General features: G+C 39.9%; 1 protein-coding gene across 2 annotated transcripts in view; it reads left to right on the forward strand.

The window, feature by feature from the left end:
• Positions 1 to 22,730, forward strand: part of hmgcs1 (3-hydroxy-3-methylglutaryl-CoA synthase 1 (soluble)) — a 30,496-nt gene extending 7,766 nt beyond the window's left edge. The window contains exons 6-10 of one of the 2 annotated variants that reach the window (XM_078162227.1): positions 4,958 to 5,128; positions 5,420 to 5,526; positions 5,652 to 5,777; positions 12,633 to 12,790; positions 19,094 to 22,730. In XM_078162227.1, coding sequence (XP_078018353.1) covers positions 4,958 to 5,128; positions 5,420 to 5,526; positions 5,652 to 5,777; positions 12,633 to 12,790; positions 19,094 to 19,171 — 640 coding nt within the window. In that variant the 3' untranslated portion in view covers positions 19,172 to 22,730. Of the gene's footprint in view, positions 1 to 4,957; positions 5,129 to 5,419; positions 5,527 to 5,651; positions 5,778 to 12,632; positions 12,791 to 16,605; positions 16,749 to 19,093 lie in introns of those variants that run through there. The other variant, XM_078162228.1, reaches the window with a different exon arrangement.
• The last annotated feature ends 388 nt before the right edge of the window (positions 22,731 to 23,118 follow it).

Raw genomic sequence — 23,118 nt, forward strand, 5'->3', positions numbered from 1 at the left:
GTAATAAAAATAGGACAAGAATAACCTGATGACATCACACACGTCGTGAAAGACTACCGGGGATAATTGGTGAGTACCATCGTGTAGTGTGTCATGTCTGTCGGCCAAGTCACGGCACGATTTTATGACTCCACAATTGTGTAATGTGACATGGTGACTTTCAGAACAGGCAGAAAAGTCATGTAGTACTAGTGTGTACCAGGCATAATGCAAGTCTTGAGTCTGACCTGTCTGTCAGCGAGTCCTCCTCCACCTTTTTTTAGACTCTACCATAGACAACGGCAGCATTTCTTCTCCCTGTAGCTAGTCACAAGCTTCATGACTTCTTTCGGACTGATAGGTTTAACGTTATCTCCGTTATTAGAACCAAAAGACAGCCGTTGCTGTTTCGGAGCTGAAGGACCAGCGTTCTAAAAGTAACGGAAGTAACTGATGTCTTGTTTGAAAATGTACTCAAGTATTTGATTACTCAAACAGCAAACTAACGCATTAGCTTACTTGTTACTGCAAAAAGTAATCAAAGTACTCTAATGTGTTATTTTGTAATGTGTTATACCCAACTCTGCTCTTCATATATGGCAAAATATGTCTACTTCCAACTTGCTATGGTGAGATACATGTAAAAATGTAAGAATTTCGTAACACAGATTGTTTTTTTTTCATCGATATAAAACTTAATATAAAATACAGGCACATAGGAGGATATGTAATGATGGCAAATCTGTATAGCCCAGATAGTCCTGAAAAAAGCAAGATACAGCATGTGTATGTAGCCTGTATAATGACTGTGACATGAGCTTCAAAGTAGAGGCAGTAAAAATACCCCAAAAAAGGCCTAGGGCCCAAAGGGTTAACAGACGTTGTTGAGTTCTGCTGGAAGAAGCACTAATGTTAGATAATCGGCTCGTTCGAGATGAACTGCACCTCGCCTGGAAAGTAGACGAGAGCAGGCGGCTGCAGCAGGAGGCGGTGACAAAAGGCCGCGGTGAAATCGAACAGTTTCCCGACAGTTTCCAGCAGCCTTCAGTCCGTGCAGGAAGTCACAGACACACTTACGTCCTGTCTGGAATTATGTCAATTCATTTAAAAAAGTGATCAGACCCATATATCAGTTTGTTTTCAGTCTCCAGTTGTTTCAATTATGATAGTTTGATTTCTTAAAATGCTTTACTGGTGATCTGTAATTTATGTTCATGGTTTAACCTCCATTTTACATGAATTCTCCTGTAAATCAGCATCGTATCAGTTTGACATGTCCCCTCAACTACACAGGCTGAATAAACTGTGCTTGACTATAAGGTTCATATTTTCAGAGGAAAAAAAATTCAAGATAACAGCTTTCATTAAAGATGAGTCAGATACAGTCAGGGCTTCACATCTGTACAGATGTAATTTTAAGAATCCTCACATCTCATTGACCACAAGTCCCTGTGTTGCTAAATACTTCAATAATTAAAAAAGCCCAGTGTTAATATACAGTAGACTCTGTATAGTTTATGATGAATGTAGGCCTATTTAGTCTCTGACAACTAAACTTCAACATCAGTCATACAATATGTTTTCTGTTCACAGAATCAACCTTCAAATCAGACAAATAAAATTTTAATCTCTAAAATTCAACAAAAATGAATAGTTTATCTAAAACGTCATGTTTTTGAGTCTACATCCAAACCAATCAGCTGTTTAATCGGGTGAGAGCCAGGCGGTGCAGTCGGTGGAGAGCAACTGCAGTGCCTGGCACTAAAAACTGCGGCTGCCTCACTCTTGCTGTTTTATCGCCGTCCACTTTTGTAATACGTCAGAGCAAGTCGGAATGAAGTTGGACACAAAACTAACTGGCATGCATTGTGCGCCAATTGCCATTTATCAAATCTGCGCAGGCCTGGCTCATCTTGGACGAGCCTAATTTCAGCTATCATAGCTAAGTGCCTTTCTCTGTGAAAATACGTCACAGAGACAGACTTAACTTGCTTGCTGTGTGGGAGCTCCAGATGAACTCATGAAAGCCTTTGCTGTAGATGTGTTGTAGTACCAGAGGGTTACTGTTGTACCAGAAAGGAGAAAAACAAAGAAAAGGAGAGAACAGCCCTTTCCATTCCTGACAGGAGAGGAGGGTGAAGAGAGAGGAGTGAGAGGGGATAAATTAGGCACACCTGTGAGCTGGGGGAAGGGGGAAATCAATCAACAAGCTGCATGAAGGAGAACAAAGAGGAGTGAGAGTGTCTCTAGGAGAAGAAATTAAAAGTTTACTTAAATTACTTTGCTCACCTTAAAGGGAGAAACAATAAGCTAAAAGTAAGGTGAGCAGTAGTTAAAAAAAGGATTTGCTGGACCGCCTTAACATTCTGGATAAGAAAGCTCCTTAAAGGAGTGTGCTGATCCTTGGAGCAGGTGGGATAAAAGGACTCTTATCTAATTCTGTAACCTGTTTGGATGCACTGGTGGACTTCTTTGCAGTGGCCATCCGATAAGTTCTCTTACACTGCCCTCTCCTTGCTTCTTCCTAATTCACAGTACTCCTTTTTCGCCATACCTCTCTCCTACACACACACACATGCACTCACTCTTCCTAAACTGAACTGAATGAAATTGAATACATCCCTACACACTCACACACACGTACTCTCACAGGGTCCTCCTTGCATTGATTTATTTAAAGGACCTTTAAATTTTATTTGGACTGGTATTGGTTTCTGGATTTTTATTTATTTATTTTTTTATTAATAGGAAATTTGTGTGTGAAATCTTGTCTTTGATTATTAACCTTAATTAATTCATTTGAGTCTGTTTTTGGGTTGAATATAACAAGGTTAAATTCAAGAATGAAACAATGATTTGTGCCATCTGGGCTAATTCCCCATCTAATTTAAGATAATAATTAAAAGACTTGACAGTGTAGGATTGTATTTCTTCTCCTGTCTTGCACCCAACATATACACTATTTAATTGGGGATAAGTATATGCTACACTGCAGTCAAGCCAGCCACTGTTTGAATTATGATGTGTGTATTATCATGCAGTTTAGGTACCAGTGCTAGTAACAGCCAAAAAGGACGAAGAAAGACATTTCAGATATCATCTCTGGCATCTTGTATACTCAATAAAAACGTTCTTTTACACATCATATATTAAATAAATCTTATTTAATCTGTGATGTCACGAAAGAAGGCCTAATATTACAAAACTGTGTCCACATTAGGTTTGCTTAGTAGGCGCAATGGATTTCTGCTCACATGACCAAATAAAATGTCACGTACCTTTTTATAGTACATTACTGTACAAAGAGACACACCTCAAAGGACTTTTTAACACTGTGACAGTTCCACATATTCAAATATATATATATATATATATATATATATATAATCTCTTTATGACTACATATCTTGTGGATCCAAGTGGATTAAAACAGTGCCAGAAATCATGTAGTGGTATGGTAAAATATGGTAATGCTAGAGGCTTTTCGAGTGGACTAAGGCTCTAGAAGAGTGATATTTTCTCCTCGGGATGCAGATTGTATGTATATCAACCTCACTTCAACACCAACACAGTGACAGAAAAGTTGAAACTGAACACCACTGTCAGGGAAAAGTAATTGACACAGAAAAGAGTGACATGAAGAATAAATCCAAAGATTGTCTTGAAGAAAACACATAAAAATGCAAAATATCTAAAAAATAAAAAAAATCAATAATTTTTAACCCATTTGTTTTATTTTTCAGTGGAACTTTTTTCAGTGACAATACAACTTTTTCCCAATACAAGTGTTACAATGTCGAAGTGTCCTTTTTTAGTTCTGGTCTTGTTTTCAATGCCAAATTTGATTTTAGATCCCAAAATTTCACTGTCCCAGCTCTACGCTGCTTGAGCTCACTTCATGAAATCATGAGTCAGTCAACTGTAGTGACTCTAGACTGCCGATAGGTGATCTGATTGCCAAGGGGTGGCAGGGTGGAGAGAATTATGTGACAGCATGCATGCCAGTGAAATGCCAGCGTGGGCAACTTTGAGTGACTAAGAAAAACGTAACATCTATCTTTAATGCCAGTTTCACACAGGACTTGGAAGCATCACGCAAGAGCTACAAAGCACGCTGTTTTTCCGCTAACTTTCAGTGCCTATGTTAAGAAACTGGGCTGTTCACACTGTATGCACCAAGTTCCCCTGCTGGCTCGCTATCCGAGTGATAGTTTTAACGTCTGGTCTGTTTTCTCTTTGAGACATTAGCAGATCTGACAAGAAAACACACTGGTAATCCGAGTGATACAAGGGATATGTTAAATATATGACAAATGATCGGATTCTTATAAATGATAAAATATGCATTCGATGCTTACTTATTCCACATATGGACAGAGAGCAAGAGAGATGAGCAGACACACACACAAGCAGACAGAAAAAGAGCCCAACATGTGATTAGAAAGAGCAGAGGAGCAGAATCGCGCACTCACTGGCATGGAGAAATGCGCTTCTGGTGTGTGTGACCAGACAATCACTTGAGCAGCAGTTGATATATTGGGGCACTTCTGTGTTTGGTGAAAACATGGCATAACCTCTCCATTTAAGTGTGCAGTTGTCCATTTTAAGTTTATTCTGGATTTCTGACAGCAAGTAATAAAGTAACTTGTTATCCGGATTTGATTAATATTGTGGCGCATGGTCAAGCCATTATTACTGTTTATGGGGGACTGAACACTTTTCTGATGTTTAACCTTTTCATTACCTTAATAATAACATTCTTATGCCCGGGCCACACTTCCTGCTTGAGCAGGGTGTGTGCATCCCAGTACCTCTACTTTTGTTTTTGTTTTGTTTTTTGGTATGGCCTGAAATAACTGTAGACATTCACTGTACTCACTCAACAAAAGTAACTTCTTTACTAACAAGTTAGCACAAGTACAATTCAGTTATTCGATGATAACACTTTGGTTGCTAATCACACATTTGTTTAATGCAGAGATGTACAGCCAGAACAGACCTTCTTTGACCGGGATGTGGAGAAGGCCTTCATGAAGGCCAGTGCAGATCTGTTTGAGAAGAAGACCAAGCCCTCCCTGCTGATCTCCAACCAGAATGGAAACATGTACACCCCCTCTGTCTATGGCTGCCTGGCATCACTCATTTCACAGTACGTCTCAGTAGTTGGGATTCCATCCAGATGTAGTGCGAATGTTCTGTGTGTGTGTGTGTGTGTGTGTGTGTGTGTCCTCCAGAAGCGTGTATTTCAATATTATTGGTGAGATCTTCACACAACAGTAATTTATTACTGGAGTTTGTTGTAGATTAACAGAAGTCACTGCAAGCTAACCACTTTTGATCTGCAAAATTACTACTCTAAATCTTGGCATGGCTGATTAAAATAGTTGAAAAATCTTGGTGTTGTAGTATATAAGGAAAGTATTTGCTGCCTGTGTTGTAGACACACACCTTCACAGATAGCAGGAGAGAGGATTGGCGTTTTCTCCTATGGTTCAGGATTTGCTGCTACTCTGTATTCTCTCAGAGTTACTCAAGACCACACACCCGGTAAGTCAACAATGGTTCAATTCAGTTGTGTGATGTGGATGAAATTAGAATGTATACTCATTATAAAATTTTAGAGACGAATAATAGTGTGTTTTTCCATGTGATTTGTTGACTGTTTGTTTCAGGATCTGGTCTGGACAAACTTGTTTCCAGCCTAAGTGACCTGAAGGTCAGACTGGACTCAAGGAAGAAGGTGTCACCTGCTGTCTTCTCTGAGAACATGAAGCTGAGAGAGGAGACACATCACTTAGGTATGACTCTGCTGTCACTGCTGCTCATGTCTGATTCTGCCAGTCTAATTGGTTATTTACACTGACAATTGCAAGTCTGTCAGAAATTAGAAGGGGATTAAGCTGTCTGGGTGCTATTTTTTTTTTAAACACATTAAAGTTTTTTGGGGTGCATAGTCGAGTAAGGGATAATGCCTGATGAGGTGTCCATTATCAGGCTGATGTGGAGGCATAAACCATCTGATGCACAGTTTCCAAAGAAAAAAAAAATAGAACATTCATTTATACTTTAATATTTTTGCAATTCAATTTTATTTATAAAGCCCAATATCATAAATCACAATTAGCCTCAGAGGGCTTTACAGCATACGACATCCCTCTGTCCTTTAGACCCTTGTAGGGGGAAAAAGAAATTGTAGAAACCTCCGGAAGAGCAACTGAGGAGGGATCCCTCTTCCAGGACAGACAGGCGTGCAATAGATGTCGTACATAACAGATCAACACAATAAAGTTGCTGTAATCCATATGACAAAGTGATACATAGGGAGAGGGAGGGACAGAGAGAGAAATTGACAGAGAGACTGAGATGCAGGGCAGACAGTAATGACAATAGCTACAATAACATTAATTTTAGTAATAATATTACAATAATGATAAAAGTAATTGTGGTAGCATATGTTGTAAGTAGGGCTGGGCGGTATGACCTAAAATTTATATCACGGTATAAATCAAATCCCTTCTCGGTAACGGTATATATCGTGGTATAAATGTAAGTGTAAAAGTTATAATAGAAGTGTTTCTGAATGGGTTTTGTAGTCCCTTAGCAAAGCTAAATTGATAAAAAAACAACAACAACAAAAGCAAAGATATAATGTATTTTTTAGAGCATTTATTGTGCAGAATGTAGAAAAACTCAAAACTCAAAATTAAAACCCAGTACTCTATGGTGCAAAATGTCCCCTGGGATCTATATCAAAAGGTAATTTCCTTCTTTTAGCAAAATCCTAAATGACTGAGTTGTGTTTTTTCCACCTGGACCTTTATGCTCTGCCATTTCTCCTCTAATCATCACGCTGTAACCTGTGACAGGCTGCTATGATACCACAACTATCACACATTCACATATGGAGTTTTTTGTGGAGCCCCTAGCGTCACATAGGTTTACATTACCAAAGGTTTATGACAAACTCTCTTGCCGAAAACCAACTCCGGTGTGCGCACGGCGAGAGAGGAGAGGGAGAGACGCTGTGCTGCTGCCAGAGGAGACACTGAATGAGTTCCCTCTGAGCGGTAAGTCGCTAAAAGAGTCTGAGAAGTCCGGGGCTGTTCATAAAACATTAACTCACTCACTCACAAGTTCTCCAGCAACACATGTTGCACGTGCTACGCTAAATCACGGACATGAACCAGCTCCTCTTGCTCCGCTGTCTCTGTGCTCGCAGCCATTTTCACACTGAGGCAGGTGCGATGATGTCATCGACGGAATAGGACCAACCAAGCTTTCTCTCCTTTTCCAAATCTCTTTAATGTTACCACAGAAAAAAGGAAGAAGCAAACCTGGCTGACGTTTACCTGACTTGATGTCTACTTGATGTAGCTATGCATTAGCTAGCTGGTTAGCTAGATCTTTAACATTAGCTTACTTTATTTACTTGACATTATACAATGTAACCTGTCCATTAAGATTGTGACAGTACTCCAGTAACATGTCTTAACCATCCTCAAAATTTGTTTGTCTTTCCAACCATTTTTAACCAGCTCATGTAGAATATTTCACGCATCTCATACAGTTTTCACAGAACAGACCATCCCATCTTTTATATCTGTATTCCATCTGACTTTCAATATGAAAAGCAGTGAATAATTTACTTGGTTTTTAAAATTATATCAAAGTCAACTCAACATTTCATCCCAAGATATTTAATGTTCAAACTCATAAACTTTATTGCTTTTTGTAAAATATACTCTTATTCTGAATTTGAAGCCTGCAATGCGTCACCAAAAAGTAACAACAAAAGACTGGAAAAGTTGTGGAATACTCACAAAAAACAGTTGGGAACTAGGCTTGTGCCGATTTCCAGTTTAACCGGTTCGGTCTGGTTTAAGAGTTCCACCCGGTTTAATTCGCGTGTACCGGATAAACCAGGGGAAAAAAAAAAGCTTTTCACATCAGCGGTGTGTCAAGGGACTATATTCAACTTATCTTGCATTGTAACATGCATTATGACAACTTAATGAGATTTATGTTTGTTTATAAATGAAGTGGAGGAGCCTACAAGTGTTTTGTTTAGTCTTTAGTCAGCTAGAAAATTTTCAAACTGGCACAAGCCTATTAGGAACATTCCACAGGTATACAGGTTAACTGGTTACAGATTAAATAGGATATAGGATCTTCTGTATCTCTCCGTCCTGCATCGAAGAGAGAGGAGCCGTCCACCACAGTTTTTTTGGTCCATCAAGGTGTTGTGGAGTGGATGATCTGGGTTGTTCACGATGGCCTCGAACATCTTCAGTGTGCATCTCTCCACCACCTCCTCCAGTGTGTCCAACCTGACTCCAATCACAGAGCCAGCTCTTTTGACTAGTTTGTCCAGCCGCCTTGCATCTTTGTGTCTGATGCTTCCTCCCCAGCAGACTGCAGCATAAAACAACACACTTGCCACCACAGACTGATAAAACATCTGCAGCATCTTACTACAGATGTCGAGAGATCTGAGCTTCCTCAAGAAAAAGAGGCGGCTCTGCCCCTTTTTGTAGAGAGCATCTGTGTTTAGGGACCAGTCCAACTTATTATCCAGGTGTACACCTAGATACTTATAGCTTGGCACCACCTCAATGTCCACCCCACAGGTATTCACTGGCTGAAGAGGGGGCTTGGACCTGCGGAAATCTATGATCATTTCATTTTGTCTTTGAGGTGTTCAGGAGGAGACAGTTCTTGTGACTCCACTCACTGAAGGCTTTTTTCAGGTCCCTATATTCAGACCCCTGCCCATTCCTGATACACGCCACAATAGCAGTGTCGTCCGAGTGTTTCTGGATGTGGCAGGACTCAGAGTTGTATTTGAAGTCCACCATGTACAGTGTGAACAGGAATGGAGCCAGGACAGTCCCTTGTGGAGCCCCCATGCTGCTCATTAATGTCCCAGAAACACAGTTCCCCAACCTGACATACTGTGGTCTTCCTGTCAGGTAATCTGTGATCCAGGAGATAAAGGAAGGATCCACTGCTATCTCTGTGAGCTTGTTTTTGAGTATGTTGGGTTGGATGGTGTTGAATGTGCTTGAAAAATCACAGAACATGATTCTCACATAAGCGCCAGGTTCCTCCAGATGAGCTAGGGCACGGTGAAGCATGTAGAGGACAGCATCGTTCACTCCAATGTGTTGTTTGTATGCAAACTGCAGGGGGTCGATTTTGTCTTTGACCTCAAGTCTCAGTAGGCGTAGAATCAGCCGCTCCAAGGTCTTCATGATGTGCGAAGTACTGAATCTATTGAAGAACTGATTGAGTTCATCAGCTCTTTCTGCATCACCCACCACTGGCTGTCTTTTCTTGTTGTTGTAACCAGACATGGTGTTGACTCCTCTCCACATTTCACGGATTTTGCTCTGTTGTAGATTCCTCTCCAGTTTCTTTTTGTATTCCACCTTTGCCATCTTAAGTCTCTTCTTCAACTCATGTTGCACTTGTTTGAGCTGTGCTTTGTCACCATCTCTAAAAGCTGCCTTCCTCTCATTGAGGATTGCCTTTATATCACTGGTAATCCAAGGTTTGTTATTGTGGAAACAGCGTACAGTCTTTGTAGGTATGACTGTGTCTCTACAGAAGTTGATGTAATCAGTAAAACAGTCAAACTGTCTATCAAAGTCCATGATGTTCTCCTCTGTTTCCAGCAGCACATCCCAGTCTGTGCATTCAAAGCAGTCTCTTAGAGCCTCAGTAGCCTCTGGTGTCCATTTCCTGACTGAGTATAGTTGCAGGCTGCCTCCACACTCGGGGTTTGTAACATGTCTGCAGAAGAACCAAGTTGTGATCTGACCTGCCCAGTGGTGGTAAGGCAGTGGCTCTGCAAGCTTCTTTGACATTGGTATACAGCAGATCAAGGGTTTTATTTTCTCTGGTTGGACAGTTAACAGACTGTGTAAATCCAGTCAGGTGAGAGGAGAGGGAAACATGGTTGAACTCTCCTGATATTATCAATAGTGCCTCAGGATGTTTAGTCTGTATCTTAGCAACAAGTTCATGGAGAACTTCACATGGAACTTCAGCAGTTGCCTTGTGTGGGATGTACACAAGTATTGTTATGATATGACTGAATTCTCTTGGTACATAATATGGCCTCATACCAACTGCCAAAAGTTCAATATCTGGACAACACATCTTCTCCTTGACAATAATATGTGCAGGACTGCACCATCTCTGGTTCACAAATAAAGCCAGGCCCCCACCTTTTTTCTTGCCACTAGCTTTAGAGTCTCTGTCCGATCGTATGAGAGTGAAGCCAGGTAGATCCACGTTGGAGTCTGAGATGTTTTGATTCAACCATGTTTCCGTAAAACACATGAGACTGCACTCACTGTATACTTTGAGTCTTCACCAGTATCTCCAGTTCATCACTCTTGTTGGGCAGAGAGTTGACATTTCCCATGATGACTAATGGCAGAAAGGGCTTATATCTCCCTTTCCAAGCCTTCACCTTTGCACCAGCATGACAACCACGAAAACACCTCTTCATCTCAGCTGGAATAGGATGGTGTCCTCCAGACTTGCTCCGTTTCAACGAAAAAAGCTCCTCTCTTGAATAAACTCTTCTCTTCACAGAATTATCCATTAACATTGAATGCCCATGACTTTTGACTCCTTAGGCATTAAAACTGACTGGATTATATGAAGCATATTACTGCATGGGCCTGGGAACACTTTGGAAAACCATTGTTGGTAAACACAGTTTGTTGCTGAATCTGCGAATTCAAGTTAAGACTCTACCATGCAAAGTGAAAGCCATATATCAACAACATCCAGAAACACAGCTAACTTCTCTGGGCCCAAGCTCATCTGAGATGGACTGACACAAAGTGGAAAAGTGTGCTGTGATCTTGACAAGTCCACATTTCATGGTGGCTGGTCCAAATTGTTTTAGGAAATGATAGACATCGTGTCGTCTGAGCTAAAGAGGAAACGGACCATCCACATTGTTATCAGCACAAATTCAAAGGCAGCATCTGTGATGGTATGGCGATGTGTTTGTGTCAATAGAATGGCTACCTTGTACATCTGTGAAGACTCCATTAATGCTGAAAGGCACATACTAGTCTTAGAGCAGCGTGCTGCCATCTCAACATCTTTTCCAGGGATGTCCCTGTTTATTCTAGCAGCACAATGCCAAGCCACATTCTGTATGTTCCAACAATGTGGCTTCGTTGTAAAAGGGACCTAGAGGTCCTAGACTGACCTTCCTACAGTCCAGACCTCTCTCCCATTCAGGGCCGGCCCAAGCCTCCATGGGGCCCTAAGCAAAATTTGATTTTGGGGCCCTCTATTACTGCCAATAATAATGATTATTGATCATTCACACACCTGCTGTAAGTTATTTCATGTTCTACTCTGTCATCACTTGTAAAACTAGATGTGAAAACTTTTTGTTGTAGTTAGATTGTAATCCACAGTGATTAAGGCCATGGAAGCAGACAGCAGATTTGCAAACTTGCTGAAAAATCTTTCAATTAATATTTGGCAAAGTCAGCAACTCCCCCTACTGGCCACACAGAGAATCAATACATAAAACGAAATGGTAGCAAATTCAGCTACAAGAGCAGCCTGGGGTTGATTTACACTTAATATTCAAAGTGATATAGTACTAAGTGGGATACCAAATGTCATCTAGGCCAACTAAAAGTAACAAAATAAACCAGTCATTTATTGTAAACACAATCTGCTTTATTATTTTTTGTTTTAAATAAACTGCAACACAGAGGGGACAGTGGGCACAGTGGATGGATCAAAGGATGGAGATGGACCTAAGATGAAAAACAACAACAAAAGCTAGTCATGTTAGATGTCATATTACACTTGAAAATTATGCTGCTTATTTTCTAAGTAAAATAGTACAGCTATAGCTTGTAATAAGAAAACAATCTGCCAGTGGAACAACTGAAAATTGCTTGAAGTTTTGAAATAATATCCATTTGTCTAAAAACATGTCCCTTTTCATATGATTATGTCTAATATTAAAAATGATTAATCTCAGAATGTTCTGCAGTACACTGAGCAATTACAAAGGCTGTTTTGTTGTTAACTTACCAGGTAGAGCTGAGGTTGTAGCACACACAGAGGGGACAGTGGGCACAGTGGATGGAGCAGAGGATGGAGATGGACCTAAGATGAAAAACATGTCCCTTGTCATATGATTATATCTTATATTAGTATATCTTAATAAGATAATTTGACTAGAAATTAAATATATATGGTGACAGTTTTTCCCTCACCTGATTCATTAGCCTTGGCTGAGCCTGAGGAGGTGGAATGCCCTCCTCGACAGAGAGCTCAACGCTACTCCAACGCAGCCCTGGGGAGTTTACAGTCTGGATTAAGCTATAGATTCAGTATTTAGAATTGGACTGTTTTGGTTCTGGCCAAAACAGTCCAATTCTAAATACTGAATCTATAGCTGACTAACAATTACAAACACCATCAAAGCACACTGTCAAAAAGTACAAATGCATTTATCAGTCTTTGCACTGGCCCAAACTCTGGTGAGATGATGTCGGCACTCAGAATTAATCTCACACAGGATTTGATTTGATACGTAGAATCCTGCATCTCTCACTGCTTGCATTATTGTATTCATTTTTTTTTTCAATCCATCCACACAGCCAGCTACGTCCCCCGAAGCTCAGTGGAGGATCTTTTCCCAGGTACATGGTACCTCACACGAGTGGATGACAAACACCGCAGGGAATACGCTCGAAGACCTCTGGATGATGACCTGGCAGCAGAGCCAGAACTTGTTCGCTCCAGCACTGCTAATGAGGTACAAGATCAATAAATGTTAGGACAGAGTTTCCTACGTTCAACACTGTATTAAAAGTAGATCACAAAATTTTATACACAGCCTTTATATCTGCAAATGTAGTGTATGACCAGTGCATAGTAAAAACAGTTGATGTACATGTGGGAGTCTAGTCTGAGAAATGTGTCTAATCTAACCTTGTGTGTCGATTTAAGCAAAGGATAATTCTGTTTTAAGAAGATAATAAGGATAAAATGTTTTTATTCAATACATTTTCAACTAAAAGTCAGATCATTGAGGAGGAGTGGAATTACTGTGATAGCTTAAACGGAAAATCCAGTATTCTGTACATTTCCTCAGCGCTATTTCCATCAGTACAACAGTGTTACATTGTACTGATCATTTCTTGTGAACACAAATATTCTTTTTCACAGATTATTTCAAGTTTCTCCTGTTTTGATATTTTGTTTTTTTGTTTTGTGTTTTTTTTTCTCCAAAAAGAAAAACATATCATTACACTGTAACAACAATGGAGAGTTTAAAAAAAAAAAAACAAGATAAAAACTGATGCAGCAGACCCAAAGATTATCTTTTTGATACGTCTGCACCAGTGATAGCTGTAGCTGGAGGCATTATATTTTTGGGTTGTCCGTCTGTACAGAAGTCTGTCCCATTTTTGTGAATGCATATCTCAAAGAATGCCTTGAAGGAATTTCTTTAAATCTGGCACAAACATTCTCTTGGACTCCAGGATGAACCGATTAGATTTTGGCAGTCAAAGATTAAAGTCACTATGACCTTGCGTCTTTCTCATTCTTGAATACAATATCTCAAGAAAAGGGGAATTTCTTCAGATTTTGCACCAACGTTTACTTGGAATGAGCAATGAACTAATTTGATTTTGGTGGTCAAAGGTCAAAGTCATTGTGACTTCACGAACCATGTTTTGGCCACAATTTAAGAATTATTAGGTTCATCATGACAAAACATCACACAAATGTCTAATGGGATATAATAATGAATGGATGACATTTTATATACCAAAGATCAACCTTACTGTGTCATCATAATATTCTGCATAAAACATAAAGCATAAAAGAATGACTGCTAATTACTGCAAATGAAAGCATTCTTTCCATTAGAGCAAAGCAGCGTGGTGAATATGACATAAATGATGTCCTACTGATTTGAATAGTGCTGAGGAAATGTAGTAACACTGAATTTATCAGTTCAGTATAATTTCCGTTTATAACATGTATTGGAAAATTTGAAGAAATACTCATCTCTCATTGGCTGATCGGTCTGACAATAAGATAGCAGTGCTAAGCTTACACAGTTAGTGTAAGTGTAAGTTAGTGAATAATATCCATCATTCATGGATATACTAAGATTTTTTTTTTTTACTGGTTTAAAAAGGGATGCAGTGGCTCAAACATCCTCTCACGCTCATGAAGATGATACACGCAGAGCATAAGTAATACAAGTTACAGCTAACAAACTTTGCATTGCACTGTAACCAGCTAAATTGTTTACAATGATAGTGTGACACAAACTAGCTTAGTCTCGTGTTAGATAGCCAGAAAGTTTGTTATTGTTGTTATATAATATTCTGAAAAAATTCGGGATAGTCCCGATATCCAAGCAGTTGTCCCGAATCCTGCCCTAATTGTCCTGAAAATTACACTAGAGCAGAGTGTGGAGTAGTTTTTGCCTGATAAAACATTAAAAACTGATCATGGTGGTTGAGTCCTGCAGCTCCCGCCGGCTGCACATTGGCTGCAACAGTTACATGAATTATGGGCGTTGTAGTTTTTAAATTGTGTACAGCAGTGGCACGACTTGATAATCAAATAATTTTCATTCATTCGTTGGTGACAACATGGAGTCTGGTGACACAGGACCTGATGAAAAGGCAGCTAAAAAGCGCAAACGTCTCTGCAGGTACTGGGAGGAGTGGGGAGGGAAATACCCCAGGCTTACTGCAGCCTTACGAGATACAAACAAAGCGTTTTGCAAAGTTTGTCAAAAAGAATTTGGCATTTTGCACGGAGGGGAGTTGAACATCAGGCTACATGCTAGCAGCAAACAACATATCAGTAACAGCACAACTGTACAGACCAACACGTTGGTCTTATCCGTCTTTAAGCGGGAGGATGACTCCATGTACAATAAAATAGCTGCTGCTGAACTGACCTCCGTGTTCCACTGTGTGACCAACCAGCAGTCATACAGAACGCTTGACTGTGCTATGAAGTTAACACCAAAACTGTACACTGATTCCATTATAGCTAAACACATCAGCTGTGGTCGCACAAAATCAGAAGCACTTGTCACAAATATACTGGCACCCCTCGCATCTGACTTCACCCAGAGCCTTGAGTCAGAAGACATGTACTTTTCTATTGCAACTGATGCCTCTAATAAAGGCAATGTGAAAACATTCCCCCTCTCTGTAAGATTCTGGACGCCCGAGCAAGGTATCCAAAACAGGGTTCTGGATTTCTTTGAACAGGCAGCTTAGGACTCAGATGCTGTCACACACACCTTACTGCAGAAGTTAAAGGAACACAAACTCAGCATCCGTAACATCTCGGCCTTCTCGGCTGATATTGTGGCTGTGAATTACGGCAGAAAACACTCCGTTTACCAAAATCTGAAACAACACAACAGCAAGATCCTGCCTGCAAACTGCCCAGCTCACATAATCCACAATGCAGTAAAACCTGCCAGCAATGCACTGAAAACAGATGTGGAGACTATAGTGATTAAAACATGCAATCATTTCAGCTGTTCTGCCAAGAGAGTGGCCACCCTCAAAGAAACGTTTGAATTTGTTGACATGAAGTACCTTACCTTGTTACGCCATGTCCCAACACGTTGGTTGAGCCTGCTCCCTGCAATTAACAGACTTGTCAACACCTGGCCAGCTGTGTGCAGCTACTTCTTGTCGCTGAGCCCCTGTGTCATCTGGGATGCGCTGCAGCGAGCTGGGGGCCACTCTCCTCTTCTTGCAAAACACTCTGAAGATTTTTTCTGATACTGTGCTAAGCCTTGAGAGTGACCGTTTCACCTAGGTTGAAGTGTATGCACTGATGAAAGGCCTCTGAACCAAACTCCAGCAGCGCAAAAAGATGTTTTCTTTGGAGCAAAAGTTGACCATGTCTTCGCCTCCTCCGTTGCTTCTAGTGTTGACAGGCTCCAGAGAGACTTTATCAGATTCTATGATATCACGGAGCAATACCTTGAGAAATGGTTTGACTTCTCTGAAACTGGGCACCTATTCAACATCCAGTGTTTCAACCTCAAGGAAAAACAAGAAATCAGCTACTGGCAAGTGACCGCAGCTGTATCCGCCCTTCAGATGGAAGAGGATCTCGACATGGTTGAGCTCTACAATGAGAGCTGTGTCCTGAAAGAGGTCTTGCCTCACCTGGAAACACAGTGTCACCCTGTAGGTGAGCTTTGGACCCAAGCGCTAAAGAGCAGGTCTGTCTTTGGTCCTGAGCATCCCTGTGAGCAACGCTTACTCGGAGCGGGTGAAATCATCATGAAAGGTGCCTTGACTGATGTGAGAAACCGATGCTCATTTAACCTGGTCCACTGCAAAATCAAAGTGAAGATGAATTTACAGATGAGCTGTGCAGACTTCCACAAATTAATCCTAGGAAAGACAAGAGTGCTGGCAGCAGTGAAATCCTCCGCCAAATATGCCAGTGACAGGCCTCCACAATCCAGTCTTCCTAGGAGGTAGCTGAAGTGAATTTACAGTTTTGTTGCTGTTATCCTACACACAAACTACTAAATACACCCCTTTTGTCCCATTTTTTGTTTTATAGAGTAGATGAAGAGAGCGCAAGTTGCAGCCGTGAGGACAGGGAAAGTGCAGGCAGCCAGGAGAAGGAGTGATTTGCGCGTTGCAGTGCAGCCTCTTGTTCTTACTGTTCTACCAACTTGTTCTACAAATCGATACACCATGAAATTGGAAAAGAGGAAAAAGATTGAAGGAAAAGATTGAACCAATTGTTAAAATTAAATCAGGGAACTGATCACAGATGTATTGTGTCTGTGTGTTTTTACATCTGTTGTTGCTTTAATTTGCAGCTATGCCTTTAATGAAGCTGACATGTCATGACACACAAGCCCCCCCACTGTCCACGTAGCCTTGGCAATAAACTGACAAGAATTTGATGATTAAATGTCAAGGTCATTGTGACCTTGCGTCTGTCATTCTTCTGAATCCAATAATGCAAGAAGGCCTTGAAATTTGGCGCAAACGTCCACTTGGACTCAAATGAACTGATTAGAATTTAGTGGTCAAAGGTCAAGGTAATCTCACATTACATGTTTTTGGCCATAATTCAAGAATTTGTATGCTAATTATGACAAAATGTCACATAAATGTCTTAACAGGATAAAATGATAAAGTGCTAACATTTTCTATCCAAACAGTCAAAGGTCAGCTTTACTTTGATGACATAATGTTCTGCAAAAACACTTTCTTGGCCACTACTGAACATCACATCTCAGTAACAGAAGGGGAGACATTTGGTGAGATACTGAATTGGTGACACTTATCTTAGGTGTCCACCTTGAAACTGTGCTAATTGTTTAGATCTTCTGTGCTGTTAGGGAGAAGATGTGTATGAAGCACCCATGTTTTGAAAGACATGGATGTAAACTGTAAGTGTACTGCTGCGCTCAAGCATATAACCACGTGGCAGTAATTTCAGTGTTATACAAAGTGGAAAATTACAGTAACTTGTAATGTCTTGTAATTTACAAGAGGAGACAATTTTCGGGAAGACAGCATTTGACAAAGTTTATAAAGTTACCCTTAACTCTGCAACTCACAAAATGCAGTGATTTTATTTAAATGAGTCTGGTATTTTCTCCCCAGGTGACAAATTAGTGTATTGTGTTACTGTACTCTTTAGCCTGTGTCCAAAACACATTGCACCATGTGTCCATGAAGAAATATGAGTAGGTCGTGCTTATAACTGCTGCATGGAATGCTACATAATGTCAACCAGGGAAGGATTGCTGATTAAATGTCCAACAGTTAGGTCTGACAGCAAAGCTTAATGTCTGATGATGTCATTTTGCATAATAATTAGCCGTGTGCTTCTGTTTGTTTGAGACGTGATTAAAGATTGAGCGTGAACAATGGATAAATGAAGAAAGATATATTTGCCTTTGTGTAGATACATTTCACTTAAATTATTTGAAATGTTTTTTTTAAATTATAGTTAACCTTATTTGTTAACTTGTTACACACAAGAATAATGTGTGGACAAAGGTGATTTATTCTTTATTTGTAAATAAATGGCAATATTATTTGCCTAACGGAAATCTATCCCTGTCCTCTGTATCAGCTGTCTGACTGTGGCTGGGCAAGGTTAGTTGAGAGTGATTCAAAGTTAGCAGGAAATCAATCAATCAATCAATCAATTTTATTTATAAAGCCCAATATCACAAATCACAATTTGCCTCACAGGGCTTTACAGCATACAACATCCCTCTGTCCTTAGGACCCTCACAGCTGATCAGGAAAAACTCCCCAAAAAAAACCCTTTAACGGGGAAAAAAAACGGTAGAAACCTCAGGAAGAGCAACTGAGGAGGGATCCCTCTTCCAGGACGGACAGACGTGCAATAGATGTCGTACAGAACAGATCAGCATAATAAATTAACAGTAATCCATATGACACAATGAGACAGAGAGAGAGAGAGAGAGACAGAGAGAGAGACAGAGAGAGAGATGCAGGTAATGACAGTAGCTTACAACAACATCATTGAAAGTAATAATATTATAGTTATAGTTCTGGCTACTGTGGTACAATATGTTGAAAGCATGTATTAATATCTGGCAGTATACATGTGTGACAATAGTCATATGTGTATAATAACAGTAGAAGTATGACTAATGACTAATGATAACAGCAGCAGCAGGAGGCATCTGGCAGGACCACGGCAGCAGCACAACCACACACGTCACGCTGTCCAGGCACCGCTGCGAAACGGAAAGCCACATCTAGATGGCTGATAGACAAAGGATGACAGAAGCAGATTTCCACTTGGTCAATAATATTGCAACAATAATTAGGGCGTGTATCTTGAATGTAACAAAGGTGCCAGACTTAATACAATTCTGTGGTTGTGGGGGTGGTCAGATCTGTAAAATGTTCCTGCTTTTTTTTAATCCTTTGCCAATCACATCCCTGATAACAGAGCAGTGGATCAGAAATGTTATTTACCCTAAACCATTAAGTGCTTTATAAACCAGCAGTTTATGTTATGATGTTAATGGTCTGTTTTCCTCCTTCAGCACATCCCCAGTCCAGCCAAGAAAATGCCTCGCATCCCTGCAGCCACTGCTGGCCCTGAGGCTGCCATCAGCAACTGAGAGCACTCTGCTTACCTCTGAGAGGTATCAAGGTCCAACAGTTTAGAAACTGTAATAACTAGACAACACTACAAGACAGAAGGCTAGAAAGAGACAACGGCGTCACCTCCAAAATCATTACTCATTGAATTTGACTAGGTTGGAGCAGCATGTCATGAAAGTGTACAGTGTTCTGTGAAGGCCTGTGGACAGCTGTAGCCACTCCTCAGCTACATGTAGCCTTCCCATTATCTACATGTAATACTGTCAGACAGTAAACTATATTTGTCTAGTCTAGGGTCTATTTTGAACACAATAATGATTTGTTTTAGCAGTCCTTTTATTTCAATATTAATGTTTGTACATATTATCCTCTTGCATTCGTGCAAAATGGGCAGTTATATTTGGGAGAAGTACAGGCAGATGTTTGCATAGGGTGTTGCTGATACTGAGTTAAACAAGCAGACTTCCTCCTGGCAGCTGGCAGCCAGTGACAGGAAGAGGAAATGGATATTAATTAATTAATGTGGCTGCAGGCCTCCTGCTGATTAAAAGATTGAAGAGAAGTGGGCCTCATCAGTAATGTGTTAAAGTAGTGTTACTGCTGCCACAACACCCCAGTATGAGATGGAGTTCATACCCCTGCTCTGCTGTTTGTGTTCAGTACTACAGTTTTCATTGAAAGCATGTGGTCAGCTTTCTACAGGACTCTGCAGGTTTATTATGTGACCAAACATCAGGAACAGCGGGACTCAAGACTCAAAGTAATGCTCCACCCAGAGGGCTTCAGAGTCCTCTCTCAGCATGCACATAGTGGGTGGAGTCTCATTTTAAACTGTTGTTGACTGCTGTAGCTGAGATATGCATCTGCACAGAACATGTAAACTGTCTTACACTTGGTAAAAAAAAAATCCTTAAGCAGAGAGATACACTGTTGGAAAGATACATGTTCAACTAAGGCTGTTCTGGATAACACCAGTGGAATATGGAGTAATCCATAATGATGGATTATTCCATTTGCTTTTATTACCATTAAATGTCTAAACCCAGTAAATGATGTTTACTCCCCCTTCCAAAGAATTGTTCTGATTTTCAGTCTATTAAGAAACCACATGAGATGTACTGCAGCATACAGTATAATAGGTCATATGTTTTAAAAAATACTTGTTAACACTTATTTTTTTCTGTTGATAAAACATAGTTGGTTAATTGATAAGTTGATTATCAGTAAATGTTTAATAAATTAGTCATTCAACTAATTTATCGAGCAAAAAGGAAAAACATTCTTGGTTTCAGTGTCTCAATTGTTGTTGGTTTTTAAAATGTTTTTTACAGAGTTGATGAGTAGTTAGATTGGATATGATTGTCAGTTGCAGCCTATCTTTTTCTACATCTACTGCAAAACCAGAGGTAGTGTCTGTCTCACTGCTCGCACATGTATAGTAACACATAGTGTAACTGTTCACTATAATGGAGAAAGATAGAGTACCCAGTAAGGTAGTTTAAAATTGTGGTCATCACAACATAAGGAATTGCAGTGGTCATCCTTCAGTGTCTATGAGCTCTTCTCATTGTAATGTTGCTCAGTAGTAGAACTCACAGAAGAGTGCTGTCAGCATAAGTGGATTTGGACATTTCTTTCACCAGTGACACCTAAAAGAAAAAATCATTAAACTAGTGTCATTCTTAAAAGTACAATCAGCAAGATACTGTATAGCTTTTTAGTGCAAGCCTCTCAGATTTGACTAAAATATATATGTTGGGACAAGTTTGAAACTCAAACTCAAACAGGCTCAAATTCACCGGAGACAGAGTCCTGCACGGGTCAATTTTTCCAAAAAAAGTTAAATATTTTAGCATGCTCCTTCCACCACCTAAAAAGGGTCTTCCTTGGGTGTCTTGAACTTGATGTAAGCTGCCACCCCATCTTCGGGCTGCAAAGTTTCATGGCTGGAGTCCTCCATGTCCATGTCAGTGACGATTGTGGCGAGGGGGTCAAAGGTTTGATTTGTGCCACTGACTTTCAAAATACAAGGAGTTGATATTTGCACATTACACAGCTTTTTGCGGGCTACACGTTGTGTACCCCAACCCCCATCCCCGGGTCAGGACTCTGATTGGAGGAGCCGCACTTCTGCCTAGAACAAATGCAGTCTGACACAACACCACTGCAATAAATCTGACCTCCATCAAGGTCCAGTCTGGTGATGTGTGCTTGCTGTTGATTTGAATAGTCATGCTGAAGGTGTTTAATATTTTGTTCACCCCATTTATATGAATGAGGGTTAACCACAAATATAACACCTCTTTGTGTAATATAGATTAACCATGATGTTGAATCACCACCTCCAAAACAACTGTTTGAACACAATCTTAAAACCTAAACTGGAAACAAAGTATAATAGAACCTGTGTCCTATTAAAAGATTTGTCTGTGTATTTCATTCCTTCATAATGCTGTGCAAGGCATCTTAGGTTCCTGATTTGTCCTAGAGATATAATGCAACTTTGCTCCAGTTTTACAAACGCTGAACAGAGTGCAAAGGAGATGGTTGATAGCCGAGGGACCAAGGAGTCTGGAGCATCCCTACCAAATACACAGAGCTGTCCTGGCTCTGCCTTATTAAAAGTTTGCAAGCAGCAGCAGTGCAATGATATATTTTTGTGTAAAGGTTTAGTAAAAAAAAAAAAACAGATCGCACCATCAAGGTGTATATGTTTTGTGTTATGTTGTGAAACTACATTGTTGGGCAGTGATTGCGACAGTTTGACTGGTTTCTTTTCATTACACCGAACTGTTACAGATTTATTGAATGTGAATATGGACTGCATTGTTCCACTTGTCTATCCTTGTCAGTTTTATTCAAATGGCTGAAGTGTTGCATATTAATTCATACTAAAGCCTTAATGTCAAAGGACTTTAATCGATGAAGTTTAAGGTCAGGAGATTGAATTGCAGCATATGGAACCAAACAACTTCATATCTTATGTCAGCAAATTCTTGTTTTGTTCTCTCTGTGTTTTGTCTCAGATTATTTTTCCTGTATATCATCGACATTGATTTGACAGTAGTTTCTGTCAACAAAGAACCAAATGTTAAAAGAGATGAGTCTCGGGCGGAATACATCAGCCTTAAATTAACAGCATTGGTCTGTGTCTGTTCCTATTGACCGCTGGACTGGCTCCAAGACTTGCACACAGAGGAGTATGGACAGTTGATAACAGGGTGACAAGGTTCTTGAGAAGCCTTACAATAAGCATGTATGAACTATAAACAAAGATTTCCTCTAATAATGTACAGATATTCTTTTTAATGCAACATCAGAGTTTGTGCCTCTTCTGGCCCTGCTCACAGCAGCATCAAAAACATGCAGCATCAGTGACCGTTTCTGGTATGGTTGTAACATTATCTGTTTGGTGCCTGCTTATAGGGCCTGTTTCAGAGGTCACATCATCTTTACCAGTGTTGATGGTAACAAACAGATTATTTATGCTGTGTAGATATGAATTATGATTAATTTCATCCAGTTTGTGTGGATTCAAATGTGAAGACTCAGAATAAACGGACACTCAACATGTAAGGTATGTGTATGGTTATTTTTTCCACCAATAATCATAATAAAAATCATGACTTGATTCATAAATTTAGATATTATCAGTGTATTCACCACTGTTATGTCTGTTTATTACTTTAAAGTAGTTGATATGCATTCCTCTGCTATGTTTCCAAAAGCTTTCAATATACAGTACTGTGCAAAAGTCTTAGTTTTAATGACCATCCATATGTTTTTTTCAGCCTCTTATTAAGACACAAACAGATCATTTTGGATATATATATATATATATATATATATATATATATATATATATATATAATATACACAAAATAAAAAACACAATTTCCAAAACAAAATGGCCTTTCCAGGCAAATGTCAGTATTTAGTGTGACCACCCTTGGCACTAAGCACA

The sequence above is a fragment of the Epinephelus lanceolatus genome, chromosome 19, assembly GCF_041903045.1.
Source record: "Epinephelus lanceolatus isolate andai-2023 chromosome 19, ASM4190304v1, whole genome shotgun sequence".
Classification (NCBI taxonomy): Eukaryota; Metazoa; Chordata; class Actinopteri; order Perciformes; family Serranidae; genus Epinephelus; species Epinephelus lanceolatus.